Source organism: Ranitomeya imitator, chromosome 3, assembly GCF_032444005.1.
Source record: "Ranitomeya imitator isolate aRanImi1 chromosome 3, aRanImi1.pri, whole genome shotgun sequence".
In the NCBI taxonomy this organism is placed as follows: domain Eukaryota; kingdom Metazoa; phylum Chordata; class Amphibia; order Anura; family Dendrobatidae; genus Ranitomeya; species Ranitomeya imitator.
In genome coordinates this window covers 737848959-737863394 of record NC_091284.1, presented here as the reverse complement: position 1 = coordinate 737863394, position 14436 = coordinate 737848959, and the positions used below count along the sequence as shown (strand labels likewise).

The 14436-nt window shown below is 46.4% G+C and overlaps 1 protein-coding gene across 7 annotated transcripts in view; it reads right to left on the bottom strand.

Moving 5' to 3' along the window:
• Positions 1–14436, bottom strand: part of SETDB2 (SET domain bifurcated histone lysine methyltransferase 2) — a 160378-nt gene that overhangs the window by 55625 nt on the left and 90317 nt on the right. For 6 of the 7 annotated variants that reach the window (XM_069758848.1, XM_069758850.1, XM_069758856.1 and 3 more), the window contains 3 exons: positions 4223–4342; positions 3904–4073; positions 2133–2337 (listed from right to left, as the gene is read on the bottom strand). In XM_069758848.1, the coding sequence (XP_069614949.1) occupies positions 2133–2337; positions 3904–4073; positions 4223–4342 (495 nt within the window). The remainder of the gene's footprint in view (positions 1–2132; positions 2338–3903; positions 4074–4222; positions 4343–14436) is intronic. The other variant, XM_069758855.1, reaches the window with a different exon arrangement.

Genomic DNA, 14436 nt, shown 5'->3' with positions numbered 1-14436 from the left:
GCACGCCTGCAAGCTTGCGGATTCGTCCAGTCCGCATGCATTCTTGAAGCACTATAATTCCCACACTTCCACAGATGTGAGTCTGGGCAGGCGGACTCTGCAGGCCGCGGTGGCGCACTTGTAAGTAGCGGTTACACAGGGCCTGATCTATTGTTGTCCCCACCCAGGGACTGCTTTGGGACGTCCCACGGTCTGTGTCCCCCAATGAGGCGAAGGAGAAATAGGGATTTTTGTGTACTCACCGTAAAATCCTTTTCTCCGAGCCATTCATTGGGGGACACAGCTCCCACCCTGTTATTAGCTTATGCTTGTTTTTTTAGAATATGACATGCTATTCGCTCATATATTGTTATTGATCTCCTACTGCTTTTGCACCGAACTGGTTAGCTGAGAGCCAGCAGGAGGGTATATACTGCAGGGGAGGAGCTAACTTTTTTTGTATCACTTAGTGTCAGCCTCCTATTGGCAGCAGCATACACCCACGGTCTGTGTCCCCCAATGAATGGCTCGGAGAAAAGGATTTTACGGTGAGTACACAAAAATCCCTATTTCTACCAGAAATCCACATGCGTTTTTTTCACGTTTTTGGTGCGTTTTTTGTGCGTTTTGTCCCAAATGCATAGAATAGCGGGAAAAACGCAAAAAATCCGCAAAATTTATGAACATGCTGCTTTTTTTTACCGCGATGCGTTTTTTTCCCAAAAAAAAACGCATCATGTGCACAAAAATTGCAGAATGCATTCTAAATGATAGGATGCATATGTCTGCGGTTTCTAATGCGGTTTTATCGCGAAAAAATGTGAAAAAACCTGAATGTGTGCACATACCCTTAACCAGGTTGCCACCTCGAATGGCTTCCAAGAGTATTGAAGGGGCTATTAGAGTTCCTGAGTACTTGTTGGCTGCTTTGCCTTCACTCTGCGGTACAATTTAACCCAAACTCTCTCAATTGGGTGAATATGGAAGACATGTCATCTGACACGGCACTAATTCTCCCTTATCCGTTGCTTAACATAGCCCTTATCTAGCCTAGAGAACTTTTGTGTTGCAACAGGACAATGACCCAAACGATGGTTCCACTTGGTACATGCCACATAGGATGGCATGACATTGCAGAATGCTGTGGTAACCATCCTGGGTAAGCTTGTCTTGAATTTGGAAAATGACCAACAATGACATCAGCAAAGTACCCCCACACATCAGACCACTCCTGCATACTTCACAGTGTGCACCACACATGTAGAAAACATCCACTCACCTTTTCTACATCTCACAAAGACATGGTGGTTAGTACCAAAAGCCTCAAATTCCACTTGATCTAATGCTCAGTCCTACTGCTGATTGGCCCTAACCAGTCTCCTCTTGTTTGCTGTCTCAGGTGTTGCTTTTTGGAGCAATTTGACCATATAGACCTGCTACTCGCAATTTCCTCTGTTGAGGGCTTTTATCTGAAGCACTATCAATTTGGAGTTTATGAGGCTAGTAACTCTGAACTTCTCTTCTGCAGGAAAGGTAATTCTTGGTCTTCCTTTCCCGAGACAATCCTCATGAGAGCAAGTTTTCAAATAGTGATAATGGTTTTCATGGCTTAACCTTCAAGGTTCTAGCAATTTTGTGCATTGACTGACTCTCTCTTTACTTAGTTAAGTGCTTCTTGCCATAATCTGGCTTATAACAGATGTTAATAAGGTTCAGCACTTGTGTACTTGTGTAACAACACTGCCTCTGCAGAGGTCACAAACAAACACTCTCTGAAGACCGACGATTGAACAAATGAACACTTGACCAGGCATACCTGTTCCATGGAAGCCATTCCAGATGACTACTTGTTCAGCTGCTTGACAGAATGCCTAGGGTGTGTAAAGCTGTCAGAGTAGAAGAGGGGTACTCTGAGGAATCTAAGGTAAACATATATTCAGGTACAAGTGTTTCCTTACTCCTTGTTTCCATGTGTTCCTTCATGGTTTTGCTGCTTTCAGTCTTAATTTAGAATGTGCACATTCCAACAAGAACAAGGAAAATCATTGCACGAACATGTGTCCAAACTTTTAAACCGTTGGTGTTATCATGATAAAATATTTCACTAAAGAACAGAGGAACCTACGTCCTCATGAAATAAGTAACACAAATACCTTTTTGTTTCAGTCTCGGAAAATCCGCGTAGTGGAGTAAGACGAATCTTCTCATTGATGCTTGAAACTGAAGGATGAGAACTAATCTCAGAGTCTGAAAAAGAAACACCTCTCTTGGTTCCAGCACAAATGGTTGTGGTCTTCTTTGCATGAGTTTGCTTTGTAGTTTCCTGACCTGTGTTTATACCGACTGTTTTCATCCGTCCTAGGAGAGAAAAAGTAAAACAAAAAATAAAAAAAAAGTAAGAAGGTTGATCACCAGCTTCAGTTAAGGTACCTTCACACTAAGCGACGCTGCAGCTATACCGACAACGATGCCGATCGCTGCAGAGTCGCTGTTTGGTCGCTGGAGAGCTGTCACACAGACAGCTCTCCAGCGACCAACGATCCCGAGGTCCCCGGTAACCAGGGTAAACATCGGGTTACTAAGCGCAGGGCCACGCTTAGTAACCCGATGTTTACCCTGGTTACCAGCGTAAACGTTAAAAAAACAAACACTACATACTTACCTTCAGCTGTCTGTCCCCGGCACTCTGCTTCTCTGCACTCCTCCTGCATCCTGTGTCAGCGCCGGTCAGCCGGAAAGCAGAGCGGTGACGTAGCTACGTAGTATATTGCCCAGCCACGTAGTATATTGCCCAGCCACGTAGTATATTGCCCAGTCACGTAGTATATTGCCCAACCACGTAGTATATTGCCCAGTGACGTAGTATATTGCCCAGCCACATAGTATATAGCAGAGCCATGTAGTATATTGCCCAGCGACGGAGTATATTGTCCAGCCACATAGTATATTGCCCAGTCACGTAGTATATAGCAGAGCCATGTAGTATATTGCCCAGCCACATAGTATATTGCCCAGCACAGAGCCACGTAGTATAGAGACTTAAAAAAAAAAAAAAACATATACTCACCTTCCGAAAGCACGTTGAAGTCCTGCTATACTCACCATCCGCCGCCTTTCCCGCTCCTCGCCACGCTCCCGCGACCGCTCCATTGCAAGCGGCAGCTTCCGGTCCCAGGGCTGGTGTGAGCAGGACCTATGATGACGTCGCGGTCACATGACCGTGACGTCACGGCAGGTCCTTGTCGCACACCAGCCCTGGGACGGGACCGGAAGCTGCCGCTTGCAATGGAGCGGTCCCGGAAGCGTGGCGAGGAGCGGGAAAGGCGGCGGATGGTGAGTATAGCAGGTTTTTTGTTTTTTTTTAATTATTTTAACATGAGATATTTTTACTATTGATGCTGCATAGGCAGCATCAATAGTAAATAGTTGGGGACACACAGGGATAATAGCAGCGGTAACGGAGTACGTTACACCGCGGGCCGTTACCGCTGCCATTAACCCTGTGTGAGCGATGAGTGGAGGGGATTACGGAGCGGGCGCCGGGCAGTGAGTGCAGGGGAGTAGGGAGGGACTAATCGGACTGTGGCCGTCGCTGATTGGTTGCGGCAGCCGTGACAGGCAGCTGCCGAGACCAATCAGCGAATGAATAACTGTGACAAAAGGACAGACAGACAGAAGTGACCCTTAGACATTTATATAGTAGATTTGGCAAATATTAATAAATTATGGTAATCCTAGTTGACCTAAAATAGGAAAGGTTTATTCTGATTTATGTCAGATATTTAGAAAAACATGCACGTGTCTTTTTTTTTTATATAGTGTATGTAAACTTCTAGTTTCAACTGTAATATATATATATATATATATATATTTATCTTTATTAAAATTTCACCATGCTGGGTCATTTAGAAAAAGAACAATTACCTGCATAGATGCACACGAATGTTCCTTTGTCAATATCGTCCAGGCAGCGTACCCCCCAGCCCTTTCCTCTGGTGTTGTACACTTGGAGTCGCACCTGAAGGCCATGCTGCACAACCCGGTTCTGGCACACCTTGCGGTCGCATTCACATGAAACATTACATTCATACAGTCTGCATGGAAAGGCACAGCTTTAAAAGGCAATCCTTCACAGCACCAAGCCAAACATTCACATTACTGCAATGTTCCATTAGGAGCAATACATAAAAACACAAAGAAATGCTTTTTGAAAACTTTACGTGCTCATGAATCCAATACTCACCCAGTTGGCACAGGAGTCTGCAATCGCTTGTACTTATAACCTGCTGCGATTCCTCTTTTTGGTAATGTAACATCTGTACCAAGTTCTTTGGCAGTAAGCTGCAGACAAGCACATTTAGACCTACAAGGAAGGAATATATAGCACAATATAAAAAACAATTAAAAAAAATATATACTAATATACAGTGTGTGCACAGTCCACTCATGATACATGAAGGTTTTGTTACATTTGCTCCTAAAAATGACAACACTTGTTAATAAAACAAAGTGAAGCTCTAAATTAGTGAGAAACTAATATAGAGTGGGCCATGTATATGGATACACCTAAATAAAATGGGAATGGTTGGTGATAACAACTTCCTGTTTGTGGCACATTAGTATATGGGAGGGGGAAAACTTTTCAAGATGGGTGGTGACCATGGCGGCCATTTTGAAGTCAGACATTTTGGATCCAACTTTATTTTTTCCAGTGGGAAGAGGGTCATGTGACAAATTTATTGAGAATTACACAAGAAAAACAATGGTGTGCTTGGTTTTAACGTAACTTTATTCTTTCATTGAGTTATTTACAAGTTTCTCTTTGTTTACAGCCATTGACATGTCACAGAGGTTAACACGTGAGGAGCAGATAGCAATAGCGTTGATGTCTGGTGAATACAATACTCGGGTCATTGCAGATTTCAATGCAAGACACCCTACGCACGAAAACTGACATCATTCCCATGTTATTTAGGTGTATCATATAAATGGCCCACCCAAAAAAGCTTGCCTCATCACTGAACATAATGTTCTGTGTAAACTGAGGGTCCTAATCCAATTTTTGTTTTGCCTAGTATTCACATTCAGCGCGCCGATCTGGGTCATCCTCGTTGAGATGCTGCAGCAGCTGGAAGTATTAGGCTTCATGCAACAACTGCCTAAAAGTGTATCACCGCTGCCTGCAGAATTCTTCTGCGCAGACTCGAATCCGCTGAAGCTTGAGAGTGAATATTATAGTGCTTTGCGAAGGTATGTAAACTGGACCAAGTTGCAGCTTTACAGACATGCTCCGCTGTCACCTGATGCCGAATGGCCCAAGAAACCCGCAGCGCCCGATTGGAGTGATCCCCACTAGGATGGGCTGACTCCTGACCCGATATGACTCCTAGATGGTGGAACGAATTCACCTGGCTATCGTGGCCTTAGAAGCGGCAAGACCCTTCCTGTGACCTTCTGGGAGAATGAACAGAGCATCTGTTCTTCTGAAGGACGCCGTCTTTGAGATGTACCTTCGCAGACCTCTGACTAGGTCCAGAGTGTGGAGAGCTCTTTCAACTCTGTGTATAGGGGCCGGTCAAAAGGAAGGAACAATGTCATTGTTAAGATGGAAGGACGAAATTACCTTTGGCAAAAAGAACAGCGACGGCCTAATGACAACCTTGTCCTGATGGAAATGAAGGAAAGGGGCCCGGCAGGATAAGGCGGCTAATTCCGAAACTCTTCTGATCGATGCGATTGCCTCAAGGAAGGCAACCTTACAGGCCAGAAAAACCAATGAAATGTCCTGAAGCGGTTCAAAGGGAGGTTTCTGAAGGGCACTTAGTACCAAGTTGAGGTCCCAATGCTTTAAATGTATGCGATATGGAGGAGCTACGTGTGACAACCTTGAAGAAAGGTCTTAACCTGAAGTTTTGACGCGGTGCGTCTCTGAAATAAGACCGATAGAGCTGAGATTTGGCCCTTGAGAGAGCTGAGTGCCAGACCCGAGTCCAGACCGGCTTGTAGGAACTCTAAAATGGGAACTGAGAAGACGAGAAGGGAAAGACCGTGATCCTTGCACCAAGCAAAAAGGAGATTTTTGTGTACTCACCGTAAAATCTCTTTCTCTTAGCCTCTAATTGGGGGACACAGGACCATGGGTGTTATGCTGCTGTCCACTAGGAGGCGACAATCTGAAAAAGATTAACCGTGGCTCCTCCTCTGCAGTATACACCCCTGGACGGCGTCAGCCTTCTCCAGTTTTGTGCAAAAGCATTAGGAGGTACGTAACATGAATAACATAACCATGTCTATAAGAAGGCAACTATGTACGAGCTCAAGCAAACAAGATGAGAAATCGGCAGTAACAACGGCCCGGAAGGGCAACAGGGTGGGAGCTGTGTCCCCCCAATTAGAGGCTAAGAAAAAGAGATTTTACGGTGAGTACACAAAAATCTCCTTTACTCTGTCGCCTCATTGGGGGACACAGGACCATGGGACGTCCCAAAGCAGTCCCTGGGTGGGAAGCAATGGACGAATATTGTGCAGACAGGCCGCTACACTTGGGGCACCGCCGCCTGCAGAACACTTGGGGCACCGCCGCCTGCAGAACACATCTACCCAGGCTCGCGTCCGTTGAGGACTGGAAATGAACCCTGTAGTGTTTAGTAAACGTGTGTAGGCTAGTCCAAGTGGCCGCCTTACACACTTGTTGTGCCGAAGCCTGGTGCCGAATGGCCCAGGAGGCCCCTACTGTCATGATCCCAATGGCAGGGGATCACAAAAATGACAAGCACAGATACAAACAAGCTCTAGGGCGATGGAACCTGAGCTGACCGCGACCCTAAACCTAACACACAAATAAAAGTAGCCGGGGAACGTGCCTACGATGATCCTAGACGTCTCGCTCCAGCCGAAGATCTAACTTCCCCTATCAGAAGAAACACAGACCTCTCTTGCCTCCAGAGAAATACCCCACAGCAAATAGCAGCCCCCCACATATAATGACGGTGAAATGAGAGGAAAGCACATACGTAGTATGAAAACAGTTTCAGCAAAATGAGGCCCGCTAAAGCTAGATAGCAGAGGATACAAAAGTGAACTGCGCGGTCAGCGAAAAACCCTTCAAAAAACCATCCTGAAATTACTTGAACTCATGTGCCAACTCATGGTACATGAAAAGCAATTTCAGCCCACTAGAGCAACCAGCAGCAGAGAATCACATATCTGCAGGCTGGACTAAAAACCAAATTAAGCAAAACACAAAACAGGAAAATCCAAACTTAGCTTGTCCAGAAGGTTCTAGGAGCAGGGAGCAGAGGTAACAAGACACACTGGATACATTGATAACCGGCGAGGAAATGCCAGCAAAGCCAGGTTAAATAGGAAACTCCCATATGCTGATGGAACAGGTGGAACCCAGAAACCCAGGAAAGACAAGTCACCCAGTACCATCAGTAACCACCAGAGGGAGCCCAAAAACAGAACTCACAACAGTACCCCCCCCTTGAGGAGGGGTCACCGAACCCTCACGAGAACCACCAGGGCGACCAGGATGAGCCCTATGAAAAGCGCAAACCAAATCATCAGCATGAACATCCGAGGCAACCACCCAAGAATTATCCTCCTGACCATCACCCTTCCACTTGACCAAATACTGGAGTTTCCGTCTGGAAACACGAGAATCCAAGATCTTCTCCACAACATACTCCAATTCTCCCTCCACCAGCACTGGAGCAGGAGGCTCAAGCGAAGGAACAACAGGTACCTCATACTTCCGCAACAACGACCGATGGAACACATTATGAATAGCAAACGATGCCGGGAGATCCAAACGAAACGACACAGGGTTAAGAATTTCCAAGATCCTATAGGGACCGATGAACCGAGGCTTGAACTTAGGAGAAGAGACCTTCATAGGAACAAAACGAGAAGACAACCACACCAAGTCACCAACAAGAAGTCGAGGACCCACGCGGCGACGGCGATTAGCAAACTGCTGAGCCTTCTCCTGGGACAACTTCAAATTGTCCACCACATGACTCCAAATCCGATGCAACCTATCCACCACCATGTCCACTCCAGGACAATCAGAAGGTTCCACCTGACCAGAGGAAAAACGAGGATGAAACCCCGAATTACAAAAGAAAGGAGAAACCAAGGTAGCAGAACTAGCCCGATTATTAAGGGCAAACTCGGCCAGCGGCAAAAAGGTAACCCAGTCATCCTGATCAGCAGAAACAAAACACCTTAAATAAGTTTCCAAGGTCTGATTAGTTCGTTCAGTCTGGCCATTCGTCTGAGGATGGAATGCAGACGAAAAGGACAAATCAATGCCCATCTTAGCACAGAACGTCCGCCAAAATCTAGACACAAACTGGGATCCCCTGTCAGAAACGATGTTCTCAGGAATCCCATGCAAACGAACCACATTCTGAAAAAACAGAGGGACCAACTCAGAGGATGAAGGCAATTTAGGCAAGGGTACCAGATGAACCATTTTAGAAAAGCGATCACACACAACCCAGATGACGGACATTTTTTGAGAGACAGGGAGATCCGAAATAAAGTCCATGGAAATGTGCGTCCAAGGCCTCTTCGGGATAGGCAAAGGTGACAACAATCCACTGGCCCGAGAACAGCAAGGCTTAGCCCGAGCGCAAACCTCACAAGACTGCACAAAAGAACGCACATCCCTCGACAAGGAAGGCCACCAAAAAGACCTGGCCACCAAGTCTCTAGTATCAAATATTCCAGGATGACCTGCCAACGCAGAAGAATGGACCTCGGAGATGACTCTACTGGTCCAATTATCCGGAACAAACAGTCTCTCAGGCGGACAACGATCAGGTTTACCCGCCTGAAACTCCTGCAAAGCACGTCGCAAGTCTGGGGAGACAGCAGACAAAATCACCCCATCCCTAAGGATACCAGAGGGCTCAGAATTTCCAAGGGAGTCAGGCACAAAACTCCTAGAAAGAGCATCCGCCTTCACATTCTTTGAACCTGGCAGGTATGAAACCACAAAATTGAAACGAGAGAAAAACAGTGACCAACGAGCCTGTCTAGGATTCAGACGCCTGGCAGACTCAAGGTAAATCAAATTTTTGTGATCAGTCAAGACCACCACACGATGTCTAGCACCCTCTAGCCAATGACGCCACTCCTCAAATGCCCACTTCATGGCCAAAATTTCCCGATTACCAACATCATAATTCCGCTCAGCCGGCGAAAACTTTCTAGAAAAAAACGCGCATGGCTTCATCACTGAGCCATCGGAGCTTCTCTGTGACAAAACCGCCCCCGCTCCAATCTCGGAAGCATCAACCTCAACCTGAAAAGGGAGCGAAACATCTGGCTGACGCAACACAGGAGCAGAAGAAAACCGGCGCTTAAGTTCCTGAAAGGCCTCCACAGCCGCAGGAGACCAATTAGCAACATCAGCACCCTTCTTAGTCAAATCCGTCAAAGGCTTAACAACACTAGAAAAATTAGTTATAAAACGACGATAGAAATTAGCAAAACCCAAGAACTTCTGTAGACTCTTAAGAGATGTAGGCTGCGTCCAGTCACAAATAGCCTGAACCTTGACGGGATCCATCTCAATAGTAGAAGGGGAAAAAATATACCCCAAGAAAGAAATCTTCTGGACTCCAAAGAGACACTTTGAGCCTTTTACAAACGAGGAATTGGCCCGCAGGACCTGAAACACCTTCCTGACCTGCTGAACATGAGACTCCCAGTCATCAGAAAAAACCAAAATATCATCCAAATACACAATCATAAATTTATCCAGATATTCACGGAAAATATCGTGCATAAAGGACTGGAAGACTGAAGGAGCATTAGAAAGTCCAAAAGGCATTACCAAATACTCAAAATGGCCCTCAGGCGTATTAAATGCGGTTTTCCACTCATCACCTTGCTTTATTCGTATAAGATTATACGCACCCCGAAGATCAATCTTAGTGAACCATTTAGCCCCCTTAATGCGAGCAAACAAATCAGTCAACAATGGCAAAGGATACTGATATTTTACGGTAATCTTATTCAAAAGACGATAATCTATACAAGGCCTCAAGGAACCATCTTTTTTGGCCACGAAAAAAAAACCTGCTCCCAAAGGGGACAAAGATGGACGGATATGTCCCTTTTCCAAGGACTCCTTAACATAATCCCGCATAGCAGTATGCTCTGGCACTGACAGATTGAACAAACGACCTTTAGGAAATTTACTGCCTGGAATTAAATTTATAGCACAATCGCAATCCCTGTGAGGAGGAAGCGAACTGAGCTTAGGCTCCTCAAAAACATCCCGATAGTCAGACAAAAACACAGGAATCTCAGAAGGAGTAGATGAAGCGATAGAAATCGGAGGTGCATCATCATGAACCCCCTGACAACCCCAGCTTAACACAGACATTGATTTCCAGTCAAGGACTGGATTATGAGTTTGTAACCATGGCAGACCAAGTACTAGAACATCATGCAAATTATACAGTACCAGGAAGCGAATCACCTCCTGATGAACGGGAGTCATACGCATGGTCACTTGTGTCCAGTACTGAGGTTTATTCATAGCCAAAGGTGTAGAGTCAATTCCCTTCAAAGGAATAGGGACTTCCAGAGGCTCCAGACTAAACCCACAGCGATTGGCAAATGACCAATCCATAAGACTCAGGGCAGCGCCTGAATCCACATAGGCATCGACGGAAATGGATGATAATGAACAAATCAGAGTCACAGACAGAATGAACTTAGACTGTAAAGTACTAATGGCAACAGACTTATCAACCTTTTTTGTGCGTTTAGAGCATGCTGATATAACATGAGCTGAATCACCACAATAAAAGCACAACCCTTTTTTCCGCCTATACTTTTGCCGTTCACTTCTGGACTGAATTCTATCACATTGCATTATCTCAGGTGACGGTTCAGACGACACCACCAAATGAGGCACAGGTTTGCGCTCCCGTAAACGCCGATCAATCTGAACAGCCATAGTCATAGACTCATTCAGACCAGCAGGCGCAGGGAACCCCACCATAACATCTTTAATGGCCTCAGAAAGGCCATCTCTAAACTTTGCAGCCAGAGCACACTCATTCCACTGAGTAAGTACCGACCACTTCCGAAATTTTTGACAATAAATTTCTGCTTCATCTTGCCCCTGAGAGAGGGCCAACAAAGCTTTTTCAGCCTGAATCTCTTGGTTAGGTTCCTCATAGAGCAAACCCAATGCCAGAAAAAACGCATCCGCATTAAGCAACGCAGGGTCCCCTGGTGCCAATGCAAATGCCCAATCCTGAGGGTCACCCCGCAGGAAAGATATAATTATCTTGACTTACTGAGCAGGGTCTCCAGAGGAGCGAGATTTCAAAGAAAGAAACAACTTGCAATTGTTCCTAAAATTCAGAAAACGAGATCTATCTCCAGAAAAAAACTCTGGGACAGGAATTCTAGGTTCAGACATAGGAGCATGTACAACAAAATCCTGTATATCTTGAACCTTAGCGGCAAGATTATTCAGGCTGGAAGCCAAACTCTGGACGTCCATGATAAACAGCTGAGATCAGAGCCATTCAAAGATTAAGAGGAGGAGGAAGTAGCCAGGCTGCAATAAGGCTAGGCAGCAAACTCTGAGGGAAAGGGGAAGAAAAAAAAAAAAAAAAAAACTTCCTCAGACTACTTATCCTCCTACTTCAGCCAATACAATTAACACTTTGTGGGCCGGTTATACTGTCATGATCCCAATGGCAGGGGATCACAAAAATGACAAGCACAGATACAAACAAGCTCTAGGGCGATGGAACCTGAGCTGACCGCGACCCTAAACCTAACACACAAATAAAAGTAGCCGGGGAACGTGCCTACGATGATCCTAGACGTCTCGCTCCAGCCGAAGATCTAACTTCCCCTATCAGAAGAAACACAGACCTCTCTTGCCTCCAGAGAAATACCCCACAGCAAATAGCAGCCCCCCACATATAATGACGGTGAAATGAGAGGAAAGCACATACGTAGTATGAAAACAGTTTCAGCAAAATGAGGCCCGCTAAAGCTAGATAGCAGAGGATACAAAAGTGAACTGCGCGGTCAGCGAAAAACCCTTCAAAAAACCATCCTGAAATTACTTGAACTCATGTGCCAACTCATGGTACATGAAAAGCAATTTCAGCCCACTAGAGCAACCAGCAGCAGAGAATCACATATCTGCAGGCTGGACTAAAAACCAAATTAAGCAAAACACAAAACAGGAAAATCCAAACTTAGCTTGTCCAGAAGGTTCTAGGAGCAGGGAGCAGAGGTAACAAGACACACTGGATACATTGATAACCGGCGAGGAAATGCCAGCAAAGCCAGGTTAAATAGGAAACTCCCATATGCTGATGGAACAGGTGGAACCCAGAAACCCAGGAAAGACAAGTCACCCAGTACCATCAGTAACCACCAGAGGGAGCCCAAAAACAGAACTCACAACACCCTACCGCCCGTGTAGAGTGTGCCGTAATACCGGCTGGAAGAGGAGAATTCTTAAGGCGGAAGGCGTCTTGTATGGTGGATCTGATCCACTTGGCAAGGGTAGCTTTGGAAGCTGGCAGACCCTTGCGGCCGCCTTCCGGAAGAAGGAAAAAAGAGTCAGACCTCCGGAAGGACGCAGTCCTAGACACATATGCGCAATGCCCTGACAAGGTCAAGCGTATGTAGAGCCTTCTCCACTTTATGAACCGGGACCGGACAAAAGGATGGCAGTGAAATTTCCTCATTGAGGTGGAAGTGGGACACAACTTTCGGAAGGAAGGATGGGACCGTACAGAGAACTACCTTGTCCTGGTGAAAAACCAGGAAGGGCCGTCTGCAGGAGAGTGCTGTCAGTTCAGACACCCTGCGTAGCGAGGTGATTGCCACCAGGAAAACCACCTTCTGGGATAGAAGGCGGAGCGGGACTTCCTTAAGGGGTTTGAAGGGTGGTTCCTGCAATGCTGTCAGGACCAGGTTGAGGTTCCACGTTTCTAGTGGTCGTCTGTAGGGGGGAACCAACCAGGAAACCCCCTGAAGAAAAGTCCTTACTTGCGGCTTGGTAGCAATGCGCCTTTGAAAAAACACAGAGGGCTGACACCTGGCTCTTAAGTGAGCCCAGGAACAGCCTGGCCTCCAGACTCGATTGGAGAAAACCAAGTACTTTGGGTAAGGAATAAGGGAGTGTTGTCTGGCCACGAGATTCGCACCAGGTAAAGAAAGCTTTCCAGGTACGGTAATAGATCTTGGCAGAGGCTGGCTTCCATGCCCTGATCATGGTTCCAATGATGTCCGGCGAGAGCCCTGCCTGGGTTAGAACCCAGGTCTCAAGGGCCACGCCGTCAAATTGAGAGCCCCTGAGTTCTGGTGGTAGAACGGGCCTTGTGATAGAAGATCGGGGTGGCCGGGGAGACGCCAGGGGGCATCTACTGTAAGTTGTACGATGTCGGCGTACCATGTAAGTCTGGGCCAGTCTGGTGCGATTAGGATGGTTGGAACTCCCTCTTGCTTGATCTTCCTCACCACCCTGGATATCAGGGGGAGAGGTGGAAAAATGTACAGAAGCTGGAACTGGGTCCGGTCCTGAACCAGAGCGTCTGCTCCGAGCGACCGCGGATCATGTGTTCTGGCCATGAAGTTGGAGACCTTGGCATTGAAGTGGGATGCCATTGGGTCCACATCCGGGGTCCCCTGTTATGATGCGGTGGTCTAGGAGCAACATGGAACAAGCTCTGAAGGAAGTGGTAACTGTACTGACCGCAGTCCCTAAGCTCAACACAACACTAGAAGTAGCCGTGGGGTGCTCCTAACTCTCCCTAGGCACCTCGTCACCGCCTAAGAGCTAACTACCCCTAAAGATAGAAGCAGGAAAACTATCTTGCCTCAGAGAAAATCCCCAAAGGATAGATTAGCCCCCCACAAATAATGACTGTGAGTGGAGAGGGAAAAGACATACACAGAATGAAACCAGGATGAGCACAGGAGGCCAGTCTAACTTGATAGATAGGACAGGATGGAATACTGTGCGGTCAGTATAAAACACTACAAAAATCCACGCAGAGTTTACTAAAAATCTCCACACCTGACTAAAGGTGTAGAGGGTAAATCTGCTTCCCAGAGCTTCCAGCAAGACAGAATTAATTGATACTGATAACGCTGGACAAACATAGAAGAACAGAACGGATAAGTCCACAAACTATGAACAGAAAAGAGCAAGCAAAAACTTAGCTTTGCTGAACTGGTCAGGATAACCGGGAACTCCAAAGAGATGTGAATCCAACCAGGAACCATTTACAAGTGGCACTGGCTGAAGGACAGAGCCAGGCATAAATAGCCGAGCAGAAAAGACGATCAGTGGAGGCAGCTGATGACAGCTAACTCCAAGGAGCAGCCATACCACTAGAAACCACAAGAGGGAGCCCAAGAGCAGAACTCACAAAAGTGCCACTTACAACCACC